The 15,120-nt window shown below is 50.8% G+C and overlaps 1 protein-coding gene and 2 non-coding genes across 3 annotated transcripts; 2 read left to right on the plus strand and 1 right to left on the minus strand.

The window, feature by feature from the left end:
- Positions 1 to 722: 722 nt before the first annotated feature.
- Positions 723 to 806, plus strand: trnal-cag. The gene has a single exon. It is a non-coding gene; the product is annotated as a tRNA-Leu (tRNA).
- A 1,485-nt stretch (positions 807 to 2,291) lies between these two features.
- Positions 2,292 to 2,374, minus strand: trnal-cag. Its single transcript has one exon. It is a non-coding gene; the product is annotated as a tRNA-Leu (tRNA).
- Positions 2,375 to 5,683: 3,309 nt separating this feature from the next.
- LOC121850166 lies at positions 5,684 to 12,315 on the plus strand. The gene is made up of 4 exons (XM_042340534.1): positions 5,684 to 6,120; positions 7,852 to 7,987; positions 9,650 to 9,779; positions 10,397 to 12,315. Exons 1-4 carry the CDS (start codon positions 5,849 to 5,851, stop codon positions 10,480 to 10,482), a joined length of 624 nt encoding a protein of 207 aa, XP_042196468.1. The 5' UTR covers positions 5,684 to 5,848; the 3' UTR covers positions 10,483 to 12,315.
- The last annotated feature ends 2,805 nt before the right edge of the window (positions 12,316 to 15,120 follow it).

The raw sequence follows: 15,120 nt of genomic DNA on the forward strand, positions 1-15,120 counted from the left end.
CACACCCACACACCTCACACACACACCACACACACCTCACACACAACAAACACACCTCACACACACACACACACACAGTCACACACCACACCCCAACAACACACAGCCACACCCCAACAACACAACACACGCAGACACCCCCCTGATGTCCTGCGAGTTCAGTTGCTTCACCGCCTGCCTCCCTCTAGCGGTTGGTTGGAGCCACTGCCCGTGTCTGTCTGTCTCTCTTGCGACCGGTGAACGGAGCCGCCGGTCGGCCGCCGAGGGAGGGCGGGGCCACGTCGTCGGGGGAGGGCGGGGCCACGTCGCCGGGGGGCGGGGCCACGTTGTTACGTTGGGGGGGGGGGGGGGGAGAGCCGCCGGTCTCAGATTCTGTTTGCAACCGTTTGTAATAATGCAACGTGTGTCTGTGTGTTGTTGTTGTTGTTGTGTTTGGGGGGGGAGGGGGCGGTGGTTGTTGTTGTTGTTGTTGGTGCGCCCCCCCCTCCCCTCCCCCCCTCTCTCCCCACTCCCCACACACACACAGATTGACGCAAGAACAGCCGCCAGAGAGAGAGAGAGAGAGAGAGAACCAAAGGCAGAGACGCGGATCTCGCAAAATGCAATGCAATATAATAATAATAATAATAATAATAAATAAGAAATAATACCAATGATAAATAAAATGGGGTTTGGTCGCTGTTTAGCTTTTTAACGCTGTGCTGGAGACGAGCGAACCCGCGGTCAGGATGGCCGAGCGGTCTAAGGCGCTGCGTTCAGGTCGCAGTCTCCTCTTGGAGGCGCGGGTTCGAATCCCACTTCTGACACAATTTTTTTCCTTTGGCTCTCAGCCCAGAGCGGGGGGTCAGGGGTGGGGCGGGGGGTCAGGGGTGGGGGTGGGGGGGGTCAGGGGTGGGTGGGGGGGGTCTGACCCAACTAACAATCCCAAGCCCCATCCCCCACACACACCCACACACACCTGCAGCATCTGATTTACTTGGTTTACTTAAGTGCGAAGAGAGTCACCCACTGTGTTATTACACTGTCCGCAGTGTGACTGTGTGATGTGAAAAGCCTCGGGGGAGCGGAGCGGAGGGGAGGGGTCCAGCTCTTATGTTTTCAGGACACGAACAAGGATCTATGTTCTTTGGGCGAATAATGAACCCAACCAGTGACGTTAGCCTCACGCCGACATACGGTACGGCGACGGTGCACGTCGCGGGCCAACAACAACGTGATTGTATTTATAGAGCGCCGTTCACGTCGGGAGGACGTCCCAAGGCACTGGACAGTGGGGTCGGGACCCGAGCGTTGGGGGGAAATGGTCAGGGTGAGGGGAGGGAAGGGAGGGGCGAGGAGGGGGTAGAGAGTCGAGAGGGGAGCTGAAGGCACGGTCAAAGAGAAAGGTCTTGAGACCGGCCTTGAAGGAGGAAAGGGAGGAAGCGGCGAAGGCACTGGGGGATGGAGTTCCAGAGCCTCGGGGCTGAGAGGCTGAAGGCCACCGATGGTAGGGCGGTTGGGGCGGGGGATGTGGAGCAGACCGGAGCCAGAGGAACGGAGGGTACGGGTAGGTAGGTAGGGGGATAGTAGGTCGGAGAGGTAGGAGGGAGCGAGGCCGTGAATGGCCTTGTAGGTGAGGATGAGGATCTTGAATTCTTGAATGACGCTACGGCTACGAGCGCTTCGCTCCTTGTCAGTTTGTCATTTTGAATCGCCCTCAAACACCAGGAACAGTGCCGCCCACGACTGTCCCGGGCAAACGTTGGCCGAAGGTGCGGTCAACCCCCATGGACCCGCAAGCGGGGTTTTTGAAAGCTGAGGTGGTGCGCCTGTAAATTCCCTGCAATTCCAAGCCGACGTATTCTTTCGTAAATCCGACCTGCTTATTTGAAGCAAATCCCCCCCCCGAAACGGCATCGACGCGAATGGAATTGGTCGCCAAAGGACCCCGAAATGGTGAGAGATGCAGTTTTGCTTTGTGCGTGTGTGTGGGCGCGTGGTGGCGGTGGTGGGGTATTTTGTTGGGGGGGTGGGTCTTGGTTCGTTTCCTGTCCATCCTCTCTGATTCCGACGCGTTAAATCATTTTTAAAATAAATAACAATCAAATAAAACAGTTCAATCAATCAATCAATCAACCAACCAACCAACCAACCAACCAACCAACCAACCAACCAACCAACCAACCAACAAACAAATAAACGACGAATTAACTGTCTTAAAAAAAAACTAGAGAGAAAAAGAGAAAAAGAAAGCCGCGAAACATTTTTTTTAAAAATGTTTCATTTTATTTTATTTATGAAAAGAAAAGTACTGTCAGAAGTGGGATTCGAACCCACGCCTCCAGAGGAGACTGCGACCTGAACGCAGCGCCTTAGACCGCTCGGCCATCCTGACTCGTGCTCACTCGGTGCCCAGACCGGGGTTAAACAGAGAGGATTACTCTGCTCTGAGACGCTGAGAACTTCCCCCTTTTTCCCACATGGTTCAAAATTGTCGCTTTTTGGTTCTATTGCCACCATTTTTTTTTCTCTCCCTCTTCCCCCCCCCCCAGAAGCAACAACATCCTGTCCCAAACCTCTCGCTCCCCCGGGGCCGGGCGTTTGCATTGTAACAACAACAACAACAACTTGGGTTTACACCGCGCCCTCCGCCACCCCGGGCGGCGGCTCAGAGCGCTTCACGGTCAGGGATCCCGGGGTTTCACCCGGGACTGGTATCCTCCTGCGTCCGATCCTCTCGCCGTGCGCACAACAACAACAACAACAACAACAAGATTCCATTTATAAAGCGCCTTTCACGTCAGGAGGACGTCCCGAGGCGCTGCACAGTTGGGTCATGACCCGAGCATTGGGGGGGGAAATGGTCAGGGGGAGGGGAGGGAGGGAGGGAGCGAGGAGGGGGGAAATGGTCAGGGGGAGGGGAGGGGAGGGAGGGAGCGAGGAGGGGGTAAATGGTCAGGGTGAGGGGAGGGAGGGAGGGAGCGAGGAGGGGGGAAATGGTCAGGGTGAGGAGGGGAGGGAGGGAGCGAGGAGGGGGAAATGGTCAGGGTGAGGAGGGGAGGGAGGGAGCGAGGAGGGGGGAAATGGTCAGGGGAGGGGAGGGAGGGAGCGAGGAGGGGGAAATGGTCAGGGGGAGGGGAGGGGAGGGAGGGAGCGAGGAGGGGGGAAATGGTCAGGGGAGGGGAGGGAGGGAGCGAGGAGGGGGGAAATGGTCAGGGGAGGGGAGGGAAGGGAGGGAGCGAGGAGGGGGAATGGTCAGGGGAGGGAGGGAGGGAGCGAGGAGGGGGGAAATGGTCAGGGGGAGGGGAGGGAGGGAGCGAGGAGGGGGGAAATGGTCAGGGGGAGGGGAGGGAGGGAGCGAGGAGGGGGGAAATGGTCAGGGTGAGGGGAGGGAGGAGGGAGCGAGGAGGGGGAAATGGTCAGGGGAGGGGAGGGAGGAGCGAGGAGGGGGGAATGGTCAGGGTGAGGGGAGGGGAGGAGGGAGCGAGGAGGGGGAAATGGTCAGGGGGAGGGAGGGAGGGAGCGAGGAGGGGGGAAATGGTCAGGGGAGGGGAGGGAGGGAGCGAGGAGGGGGAAATGGTCAGGGGGAGGGGAGGGAGGGAGCGAGGAGGGGGGAAATGGTCAGGGGAGGGGAGGGAGCGAGGAGGGGGGAAATGGTCAGGGTGAGGGGAGGGAAGGGAGGGAGCGAGGAGGGGGAAATGGTCAGGGGGAGGGGAGGGGAGGAGGGAGCGAGGAGGGGGATATGGTCAGGGTGAGGGGGAGGGGGGGAGCGAGGAGGGGGTAAATGGTCAGGGTGAGGGGAGGGAGGGAGGGAGCGAGGAGGGGGGATATGGTCAGGGTGAGGGGAGGGAAGGGAGGGAGCGAGGAGGGGGAAATGGTCAGGGTGAGGGAGGGAAGGGAGGGAGCGAGGAGGGGGTAAATGGTCAGGGTGAGGGGAGGAAGGGAGGAGCGAGGAGGGGGGAAATGGTCAGGGTGAGGGGAGGGAAGGGAGGAGCGAGGAGGGGGGATATGGTCAGGTGAGGAGGGAGGGAGGGAGCGAGGAGGGGGGAAATGGTCAGGGTGAGGGGAGGGAAGGGAGGGAGCGAGGAGGGGGATATGGTCAGGGTGAGGGGGGGGGAGCGAGGAGGGGGGAAATGGTCAGGGTGAGGGGAGGGAAGGGAGGGAGCGATGAGGGGGGATATGGTCAGGGTGAGGGGAGGGGGGGGAGCGAGGAGGGGGGATATGGTCAGGGGGAGGGGAGGGAAGGGAGGGAGCGAGGAGGGGGAAGAGAGTCGAGAGGGGAGCTGAAGGCGCCGAAGGCCGGGATGACGACGGTCAGAACCACACCGAGTCTCCTCTGCCGGGACTTTGGGAAACCAGTGGGTTTTAATGCCCGCGAACAAACATGTCGCGTACCGGGTCTCGATGATTAATTGACACCGATTAATGTTCCCGATGCACATTCATTTGTTGATTGGCGTTCACGCTGGTGCACCTCGACCCACGGACGCACATTTTTTCCCGATGCATTTGCATCGACGCATATTAACATCTGGACGCGCGGGGAGACACTGATGCGCATTGAGAGTGGCGATGCATTCGCACAGCTGCACGGTCGCTCTTGCTGCGTGAATAACAATGTTAATCCTTGCCATTTTTTTTTTACACACAGCGCTTCATCGGGTCTTCGTGACGTCTCGAAGCGCTTCACGGGATGCATCGTGAAGTGTAGTGACTGCGTGTATTGTGGGCGGAACGCGGCAGCCAATTGCGCACAGCAGCGAAGCCACAAACAGCCGTGTGTTTTGAGTTTGTGGGTTGAAGTGACCGATTCATTTGTTATTAGCGTAAATAGTATTTATTTATAACCAATTTATTTATTATTAATATGCATTGACATTGATGCACATTAATACTGGTGCACAGTCACTCTGATGTCTTTGCATCAATGCACATTAACATATACAGTAAATGCACAGCAGTACACTGGTGTTCCAGCCCCAGTGGGTAAGGGGGTGGAGGGGGGGTTGTGTTTTTTTGGTGAGAAAAGTGATATATAAAATATATATATATTTTTTAATATTTTGCATTTTTTTATGATTACATTTTTTTGAAAAATGAAACTTTGCCAAAACGTGTGTGTTTTTTTTAGGGGGTGGGGGTGGCGGGGGGGGGGGGAAAAAACCTATTTTTTTTCTTAACGCGGTTTCAGAAAATCACTAAATCAGCCGAAATCAGCCCAAAGGCGCCGCCGGCGGCCACACGCGGGACGTGACGAACCAGGGCGTTGGGGCTACTTTTTGGGGGCTACTTTTGGGCTACACGTTGCTGGCGGCGCGGGGCGGGGCGGGGGGGGGCGGCCGCTGCAGCCATGGGGCCGGCGCGATGGCGGCCGGCGGGCAGAGTGCGGGCGAGCGGGGGCCGAGGCCGGGGCCTGGGCCTGGGCCTGGACCGGCAGCGGGTGGAGGAGCTGGTGTCGCTGGCGCTGAGCTCGGGCCTGAGCGAGCGCGACATCGCGGGGCTGCCGGCGGTGAGGGCCCTCCTGCGGGGAGAGCGACGCGCGGCCCGGGGGAAGCGGCGCGGGCCGTGGCCGCTCCCCCTCCTCCTCCTCCTGCTGCTGCCGCTCTCGCTGCTGCTGCTGCTGTCCGGGGCTGCGCTGCGCCGCTCGGCGCTGGGCCTGTGGCTCGGCCCGGGCCTGGGCCTGGGCCTGGGCCTGGGCCTGGCGCTGGGCCCGCCGCCCGACACCGAGCTGTGCCTGGTGGACCTGCCGCCGCTGAGGGCCTCGCTGTTCCGGGCGCCGCTGGACTGTGAGCGCTGCCGCCACGTGAGCGCCGTGCACCGCAGGAGCAACCTGAGCCAAGAGGAGTTCCTGCGGCGCTACGCCTACTCCATGCAGCCCGTGGTGGTGGAGGACGGGCAGAGGAACTGGACCGCCGGCGGCGTCTTCAGCTTCGACTTCTTCACCCGCATCTACGGCGGCGGCGAGAGGGAGCGCGAGGGCGAGGGCGAGGGCCGCCCGGCACCGGGCACCAGGACTGGCACCAGCCCCGACTGCCAGTTCTTCCCCTACGAGACCGACTTTCACGACCTGGCCGAGGTGTTCCGCATGGAGGCGGGCAGGGCCGGCATGGAGGGCGACACCGAGCCCTGGTACATCGGATGGTGTGTGAGCGCCCTCCCGCCCCCCCGCCCGCCCCCCAATCCCCGTCGTGTCCCCCCCCCACGGGTTCGAAGCCCTCCTCCAGACGTACCCCTTCACTCTTGACCCGCACTTTGGGGACATCTCTCAACCCCCCTCCACCCCAACCCCCACCCTCTTCACCGCCCTCCCTCCCCCCACTCCCTCCCCTCCTCCCCTCCCCTGGAGGGTCCGTGTGAGCGGGTCTCACCCCCATTCCCCACAGGGGTCGAGTTCAAGATCCTGGTCGTCGCCTTCGAAAGCCCTTCTCCTCCCCACCGGCGCGAAACCAACGAAACCCTTACCGGACCTCCTGCGCCCTCCGCTCGGAGGCCCCTGACCGGCTGCCCGGCCCCCGCCGCCCTGGGCCCCCGCCGCCCTGGGCCCCCGCCGCCCTCGGCCCCGCCGCCCGCGGCCCCCGCCGCCCTTGGCCGTCGAGCCCGCGGCCGTATCGCTTATTTTTCTGTGTGGGAAAGGTGCTTTGTAACGGCAGGCGGTGGTTGTTGTTGTTGTTGGTTGACAACGGTGGCTGTTCACCTTGTAGGCTCTTTGCGTTCAGAACAGTGGGATACACCGGAGCCTGATTTCCGTTTGTATGTCATCGGCGGCTGCTTTGTAGCAACAACAACAACAACAACAAATCACATTTACGTAACGCCCTTCACCAAGGATAACGCGATAATGTCGCGGAGCCACCACAGTGACGGGGTTGGATACCCAGCCAGGAGGAAGGGAATTGGAGGAGGTGATCGGTTGAATTGTCAGATGTAAGACGGTTGTAAGGTGGTATTTGAAGATAGATGTGAGAGAGAGAGAGAGAGAGAGAGAGAGGACGAGTTGGAGGGATGGAGTCAGAGTTCCAGAGGTTTGGAGGAGTAATGACTTATCAATGGTGGCACAGATGGAGCAAGCAGCAAGCATGGGTCAGCTGAGCGTAAGGGGCGGTTAGAGCAGTGGGGAACAAGTTGATCAGAGATAGGGGGAAGTGTTGGGGCGTGAAGGGATTTATATGAGGGCGAAGACCATGGAATCGATCGGTTTGCATTGAGCCACGAGGGCAACATACAATAACGCACTCTGTCCGTGGCAGCAACTCAATGGCAAGACCTGCAGTTTTAACAGAAAGCTGGGCTTTGATGTCACAGCTTGTTCTCATTACTGTTTTATGGTTAAAAAAAACTTGTTTATTGCACCGCAGTTAAGGAAAATGTCACAATTTATGGAAATTGGCACCTGTACTTCAGAGGGATGGGCCAATCTTTATAAGTTGGTCCAAACCAACTAGAGCATTGTACAATATAATCCCAATAAATTCTCTTCCACCAGTTAATGAAAAATAGTGTGTGGAATGCAATTAGTCGGTGTTAATAGTGAGTCACAAACCTTGTATGGCTTTAGAGCATAACCTTCCAATGGATGTCACAGGAGGAGAGTTGCAGGGCTGTTATTTTGTACTTCGCTATAAGAAAGTGATTTGTAACAAGGATACAACATGCATTTATACAATGCACTTCACCCAAGATAGGGTGAAGTTGAATGCTGAGCAAGGGAGAAGGGGGTGCTGTCGAAGAGGGAGTCTTAAGGTGGGTTTTAAAGATAGATAAAGAGAGGGCAAGATTGTGTGTGTGTGGCGGTGGGGACAACAGGAATAATGAATAAGGAATAATGAACAGGAATTCTATTTCGTAATAGTTAACTCTGCTTCAATTCCACAGGAGTAACTGCAACTCCAGTGTAGCCAACATCCTGAGACAGCACTACAAACGACCCTATTTTATTCCAACCATTTCTGAATCCAGTAAAATGGACTGGATATTCATGGGAGTGCCGGGGCATGGAGCCCATATGCATGTAAGAGCAACAAGAGCTGTGACTGTTTACATAAAGGGATAACGTTGCACTGAGAATTGCTGTTCAAACATTTTGAAGTTCAGTTCTGGTCTACTCTCATGCACCAGGCTCCGTGACTCCATCACTCCCACCCTCGTCCGACTCCACTGGCTATCCATCCCCCAGAGGATCGAGTTCAAGATCCTTGCCCTCACTTTCAAGGCCATCCATGGCCTTGCCCCTTCCTACCTCTCTGACCTGCTGACTCCCGACCAACCTACCTGCTCCCTCCATTCAGCGGGCTCCGGCCTGCTCCATGTCCTCCGCCCTTCCATCAGTGGCCGGGCTTTCAGCCTCTCTGCCCCCTCACTCTGGAACTCCATCCCACGGTCCCTTCGCCTCGCTTCCTCCCTTGCCTCCTCCAAGGCCGCTCTCAAGACTTCTCTTCGATCGTGCCTTTGTTCGCCCTCTCACGTCTCTGCCTTCCCTCACCCCTACCCCACCCCTCCCCTATGCTTGGGCCCCAACACCTGACTGTTCAGCGCCTTGGGACGTCCTCCCAAAGTGAAAGTCGCTATATAAATGTAATCTTGTTGTTGTTGGTCTCTCACAGGTGCCGCTTGTTGCTGCGCTTTAGAAACTGCTGGTTAAACAACAGCCTGGAAGCAGGTATTTTTGTGTAAAATTCACGTGATCCAAGGCAGTTCTTGCTGTGGCTCCCTATTCTCATGCATCACGTTAGTTTTGCATTCAGAAATATCTGCAGAAAGGGACAACGATAATCACAAAGTCCGCACCCGCGTTCAGTGACCAGCGGCTAATCAAATCAAATAATGCAACATAGAGGGATTGGCTCAGAAACACGGCCATTCTGCCCAAGTCTGTGACTTGCTACTTAATGGATCATAAAGTGGAAACGGATTAAAAACAAGTTTAGCTACAACTTTTCTTGCTTGACTTCCCGAGGAAGAAAATTAAAGTTCTACTGTGATCTGATAACCAGTCTTCAAAGACTTAGTTAAATGGCACTCGTTCCTTTTCCTGACTCAATTCTAATGTTATTGGAGATTAAAATGCAACTTGTTGAAATATAAATCTTTTGGGTTCAAGTCTCACGTCACTTTATTATAACCCTGCAGGAGTGCCGCATTGTCAGGTGGCCATCCCTCGGATAAAACGTTAAGCCAAGGTCTATTTGCCTATTCAGGTAGATAATAAAGATCTCACAGCATTAATTAAAAAGACAAAGAGTTTCTCCTGGCCAACCATCACCCAGATACATAAAACTGGTCATTCATATCATGGCTGTTTGTCGGACATCGCTGGGCACAAATTGGCTGCTGCATTTGCCTCCAAATAGTTATTACACTTTACAGTAAATCTTGTGAAGCGCTTTGAGAGGTTTCAACAACATGATAAGGTGCTATTATCAAATCCAAGAATTATTATTCAATTGAGAAAATTTTAGTTCTTTGGACATCAGTGTGAACTATGTCGCTGTGTTAGAGAGCATCCAAACCAGACGGAGTCCCATGCAACCCACCTATGTGTGGAAATTCTCATGTCTGGGATGGAATGCACACTCTGTATGATGATAAATGTTTTTCCGTTTGAAAGATTGCAGTGTTGGCATCGCTGTCTGCACGTTTCTGTTAATGTTGTACCTGATGTGTCTTTATTCAGATTGATGATGTAGATAACCCATCATGGCAGGCCCAGATCAGGGGTACCAAACACTGGAGGCTGGAACCTCCGGCAGAATGTTACTACGAATGCCCTCTTCTGGAAACGGTCGTCTATCCAGGGCAGATCAGTGAGTACTGGGGCTTTGGGTTTTTCTTAATAAAATCTGCCTCGAGGTGGTACGAGATGAGACAGAACAGGTTAGAGCGACAAGTGTTCAATGGAATCAGCGATGAGGAAAGCTAGGGCTCTTGAAACATGAAAACAAACTTCTCAGAGAAGACTTGGAGAGCATTATTGGGACTTAGAGTCACTTAGTCTAAGCTGACGCTTGAATTCAGTGCGGGGGTGGGAGGCGGGGGTGCATTGTTGGAGGTACTGTCCTTCAGATGAGACGTTAAACCGAGGTCTCGCCTGCATGTTAAAGATCCCATGGCACTGTTTGAAAAGTGAAGGGAGTTTCTCCCAATGTCCTGGCCAACAATCCCCCAAACAAAAATAGTCACTCGCTCGTTGGCTATTTGTGGGACGTTGCTGTGCACAAACTGGCTACCGTGTTTTGCCCACAAAATACACAGTCAATCCACTTTACACTATAGCCTGTGAAGCACTGAGATGTCTTAATGATGTGATAAGGGGCTATGTCAAATGCAAGGATTATTATGATTATGCAGGTGATTCTAGGTTACAGAATGAAAGGGAAGAGTCTCATCTGTTGATCTAAGTCTTCTCTTTCCTTCCTCTTAGTTGTATTGGACACGAATAAATGGTTTCACGAAACTCACATTTTGGGCGAGGAGCTCAGCATAACCATTGGTTCAGAGTACGACTGAGAGGCGACCCTCGAACCTCAGGGAGAAGGAGCCAGTCACTACACAATGCAGATCACAGCTGAGAAGAGCTGCGGGTTTACAGTCAGAGAGACTCGGTCCAGGCCTGTGTCTAATAGGAGCCTCGTGTGTTACAGGGCAACGCCACACAGCACAGAATGCTGGATTACTGGGAGGAACTCTGCCAACAGACAGGCTGACATAGGGTTGTTTATTCTCACCTGTTGCCCTGAACATTTAAGCCACGGTGTGTTCTACAGTTTTAAATATTCACAATGGCGATTGGGAAATGAGGGACTGGTGGGGTTTACCTCTTGTTTCAATTTCTACGAGAAAAAAGTGAACTGATTTTTTTTTCTTACGATGCACAGCACGGTAAAAGCTCCTGGCCCCAGTGTGACAACCCAAAGGTTTTCACTGCAAGGATTTTGCAATGAATGCCTCTCTATGCCCCCGTAGACTCCCTGGCATGATGTCTACAGTTTGTGACACCAGGCTCTACGTCTTGTGGGACGTGTTACAAAACTGCCAGTTGTATTTAAACACAGTAACACACACACAAATACACATCAATACATCAGCTACTGAGAAAACCACAGCATACATTCCCATCTTCGCTTGATCTAAACCAGAGATCTCCAACCGGTCGATCTGGGTGGTGTCTCGTATGTGCTCAATAAAAACAAGAGGCAGGAGAGAGATTTACTGCAGTTTCACCATTTCACCATTGGTTTAAGTCTGTGATTGGCTTATAATCCGCATTAGCCCCCACCCCTCCAATTCCCCTCTCTTATACCCCTCTCTTATACCCCTCTATTCCCTTCTCCCTTATGTATGTGTCACGTTTCCTCTTAAACACATTGATATTTGCTTCAACCACAGCTTCCAGCAGTGAGTTCTACTTTTGCACCACCCTCTGGTGTATGAAGAAGTTACAAAAGAACATGGACATGCAATTGTGGTTCAATAGATCATTGATTCCACCAGACTGCTTTAATAGAGTTTACAACAACTTTCTATTGTCATGATTATTCCACACTTTAGATAAACCAATCTTTTATTTTCAGATGCATTCACCCCCATCCTCGCCTGACTCCACTGGCTTCCCATCACTCAGAGGATACAGTTCAAGATTCTGATCCTCACCTTCAAAGCCTTCCATGGCCTTGCTCCCCCTACCTCTGACCCGTTACGATCCTGCCTGCTCCCCCCCCCGCCCTCCTTCCCCGATCCCAACTCCCCGCTCGGGTCTGAAACACTGACTATCCAGCGCCTTGGAATGTCCTCCTGACATGAAAGGTGCTATACAAATGTAATTTTGTTGTTACATTGCTGTCCAATCTACAGGTTTGAAATTCTTTAAACTGCATTACAAGTCACTTCCGTTGACCATTTGCACAATTGTGCAGATTTTTTTCCAGTCATATATGTTTACAGCTGTGGTATTTTGTCACTGCAGCCCTTGTTTATACAACACACAAGCCATGCGGGTCTAAGGTCTTAGGGTATTACGGTCATAAAATGCTGTAACTTGAATTTGTTTCACAAGCAATACCCATGAGCATTCTTGTCAAAAAACACCTCTCAGTTATTCCATGTGTGTTCTGTATATAAGGAAATGCATGTAAAAGATTACTGTGAGTGACTTTGTCATTATTACCTTTCACTTCATCTGTACTGTGAGGTTATATCAAATGTGATCTCTGAGCTCAAGCTTTGGCAAGGTATTGACACCCGAGACGTCACCTTCAAGGAATGAAAGGACAAAAATAGAGTAAGATGTGCTGTGTTGTTAAAAGTGAACTTTGAAGTATTGATGGATAAAGTTTAAACTTATTTAGCCTGGGAGTGTAAATGTACACCCTGCCAGCACTGGACTGTTGCCTTCACATTTTATCTCACGGGTCTGTCCATTTAAGACTCGAGGCAAAGACAGCTGGTTCAGCATCTGAGGTTACCAGGAATATAAATCATTAATCACACAAGCTAATTCCTTTCAAAAGAAATTTGCCCACAAAATACAGTCAATTCACTTCATAGTATATTCTGTAAAAGCACTTTGAGACATCTCAACGATGTGATAAGGCGCTGTTATCAAACCTTAGGAATATATACATCCCAACTGCTCTTCACAACACTTGTGCCCTCTTGTTCTGCTGCGTTTATATATCTGAAAATATTGTTTTAGGTCTGCTTTCTCCATCTCATTCAGCATCATACATGCACCTCTATTACATCCTATTCTTTTGTCTGGAACCTCTGCTTTAGTTGTTCCTCAAGGTGTACCTTTTAACACTGAGGATTGGGCTTGTTCTCTGCACTGGCTCCCTTTAGGTCACAACAACCAAACTATACTATGATATCCCAGTATACGTTCGCTTACAAATACACAGTCACTACACTTCACAATATATCCTGTGAGTGGCTTTGCGACATCTTCCTGAAGTGGAAGGACTACATCAAATGCAAGGATTATTATCACTATAGTTCTGACATTACTGCTCAAAAGGGAGCCAGTTGCAGTCTCTGAAAGACGGGTGAGTGAAATGGGGTAAAAATAATACTGTACAACCAGCAGGGATTGCTCAGCCAGGTCACAGCTCAGGTTGTGATGACATTAATAAATCTCTCCAGATCTGTTTTCACGGTTTAAGGTATTACCTGAATCCCTCTAATGTGCTGCTGTCTTGTAACGCCTGCCAGCCTGAAGATTATCCTCTAGAGTAAACCATTGATCCACAAACAATTTCATTTGGCTTCAAAGGAGTGCAAACACTAAGGAGCCTCTGGAGTATCGGTAACTCTATACAGTAATTAACAAAGTGACAATAGCGCTTAAGTGCTTTGCATAGCCTCACAGTTTACTCAGATGATCCCACTAACACACTGTTCTGGGATATTGCTTTCACTGGATACAGTTCAGAGACGTGTTATCCGTCTGTGTTTCCCGGTTTGTAAGTGCTTGTTTTCAAGGGTATAATTGATGATTAAACAAGGAAGTGTTGAAACATTTCTGGCACGATAGTGAAACTCAAAACTGGTTTGGTGTATGTAATTAGTATTCCAAATCTCTACCAGTCACAAAGTAGATAAGGCACTATCCACAAAGTATTCCACTTTCTCTGATAAAGCCTTTTGCAAGGCAATTAACCCGCTGACCTAACTCCAGAGCTCCAATACTCAGGTATAAGTGTCTGAAAATTCCCAAACTGGTATAAGTAAAAATATGAGTTTTCCTGATGACCTAGTAATTAATTCAGGGTAGCGCTAGACCATATACACCAGAAGCTCGCAGATTTGATTCCTGAATAAAGGGACATTGATGGTATATTGCTAGTATATATCAGCCAGTTAAAGCATGGCCTCTGTGCTGTGGATTAGACACAGATCCCGTGCCTATAGAGAGGAAGGAAAAATGTCCCTCCATTCTCATTTCACTTTGTATCTGTAATCCCGCAGCTCTGTGTGTTTCTCTTAGTTTCCTGGCCAACAGTTCACCCAAAATAAAATTGGTCACTCACTTCATAGCCATTTGTGGGACATTGCTGTGAATGAATTGTCTGTGACATTCATCCACAAAACACAGGCACTACACTTTACGGTAAAATCCTGCGAAGTGCTTTGAGACATCTCAACATGATATTACATCAAATGCAAGGATTAGATAATAATATTAATAATCCTTACATTTGATAATAGTACCTTTCACACGCTTCAGGATATACTGTAAAGTGCAATGACGTTGTTTTGCAGGTGAACCCAGCAGCCAATTTGTGCAGAGCAATAATTATAATTTCACTCATTTTTATAATCTCTACTAACAAAGGCAAAATGTCTGTCTATGTGTCTGTCTGTCCGCCAATAACACAATAACCGATTGACCTAGAGACATGATTTATACCTCATCGGAAAGGTCTTGCATAGGGGAGTGTCATAGGCAGATTTTTAGTTTGGCGGGGTTTCCTATCATTGATGAACTATGACCTAAATAAGCTCATTACACATGTATGGCAGTTTTGCTTAAGGTGCGCACGTAGGGTTATATGGCATATAAAATTGTTTGTCAGTGGCCAAAAATGCCAGCTCTAAAAACGAGCATACAAAAATCAGTCAGTATCTACAATCGTTGATGAGATAATATCAAAATATATGTGTGGCAGTTTTGGTGGTGTGTGGTAATTTAGCACAATGTTAAAGCATACAGGATTTATGGCATGTAAAATGGTTTGTGAGAGGTATCACTGTAATAGCCAAGTCTAAAAACGAATATACGAAAAGTATTGAGTCACTATCTATGATTGTTGACAAGATGATACCAAAATATGTGTGCGGCAATTTTGCCAGTGCACGGAAATCTCGCCAAATATTAAAGCGCACATTGCAATAAGAACATATGAAATGGAGTTATAAAGTTACAGTATTACTGTAACATGATTAATTTGCGACATCAGATAGAACATCGTCTGTACGCGTTCAATAGCACATTTTCTTTACGATGCCTAAGAAGCGAAGATTAAGCATTTCAAGACCAAAACAAGCTCATCGCACATGTATGGCAGTTTTGCTTAAGGTGTACACACAGTGTTTATGGCATGTTAAGTGATTTGTGAGTAGTATCACTGAAATCTACATTTCATATTG

Source organism: Callorhinchus milii, unplaced genomic scaffold, assembly GCF_018977255.1.
Source record: "Callorhinchus milii isolate IMCB2004 unplaced genomic scaffold, IMCB_Cmil_1.0 Scaffold14, whole genome shotgun sequence".
Taxonomy (NCBI): domain Eukaryota; kingdom Metazoa; phylum Chordata; class Chondrichthyes; order Chimaeriformes; family Callorhinchidae; genus Callorhinchus; species Callorhinchus milii.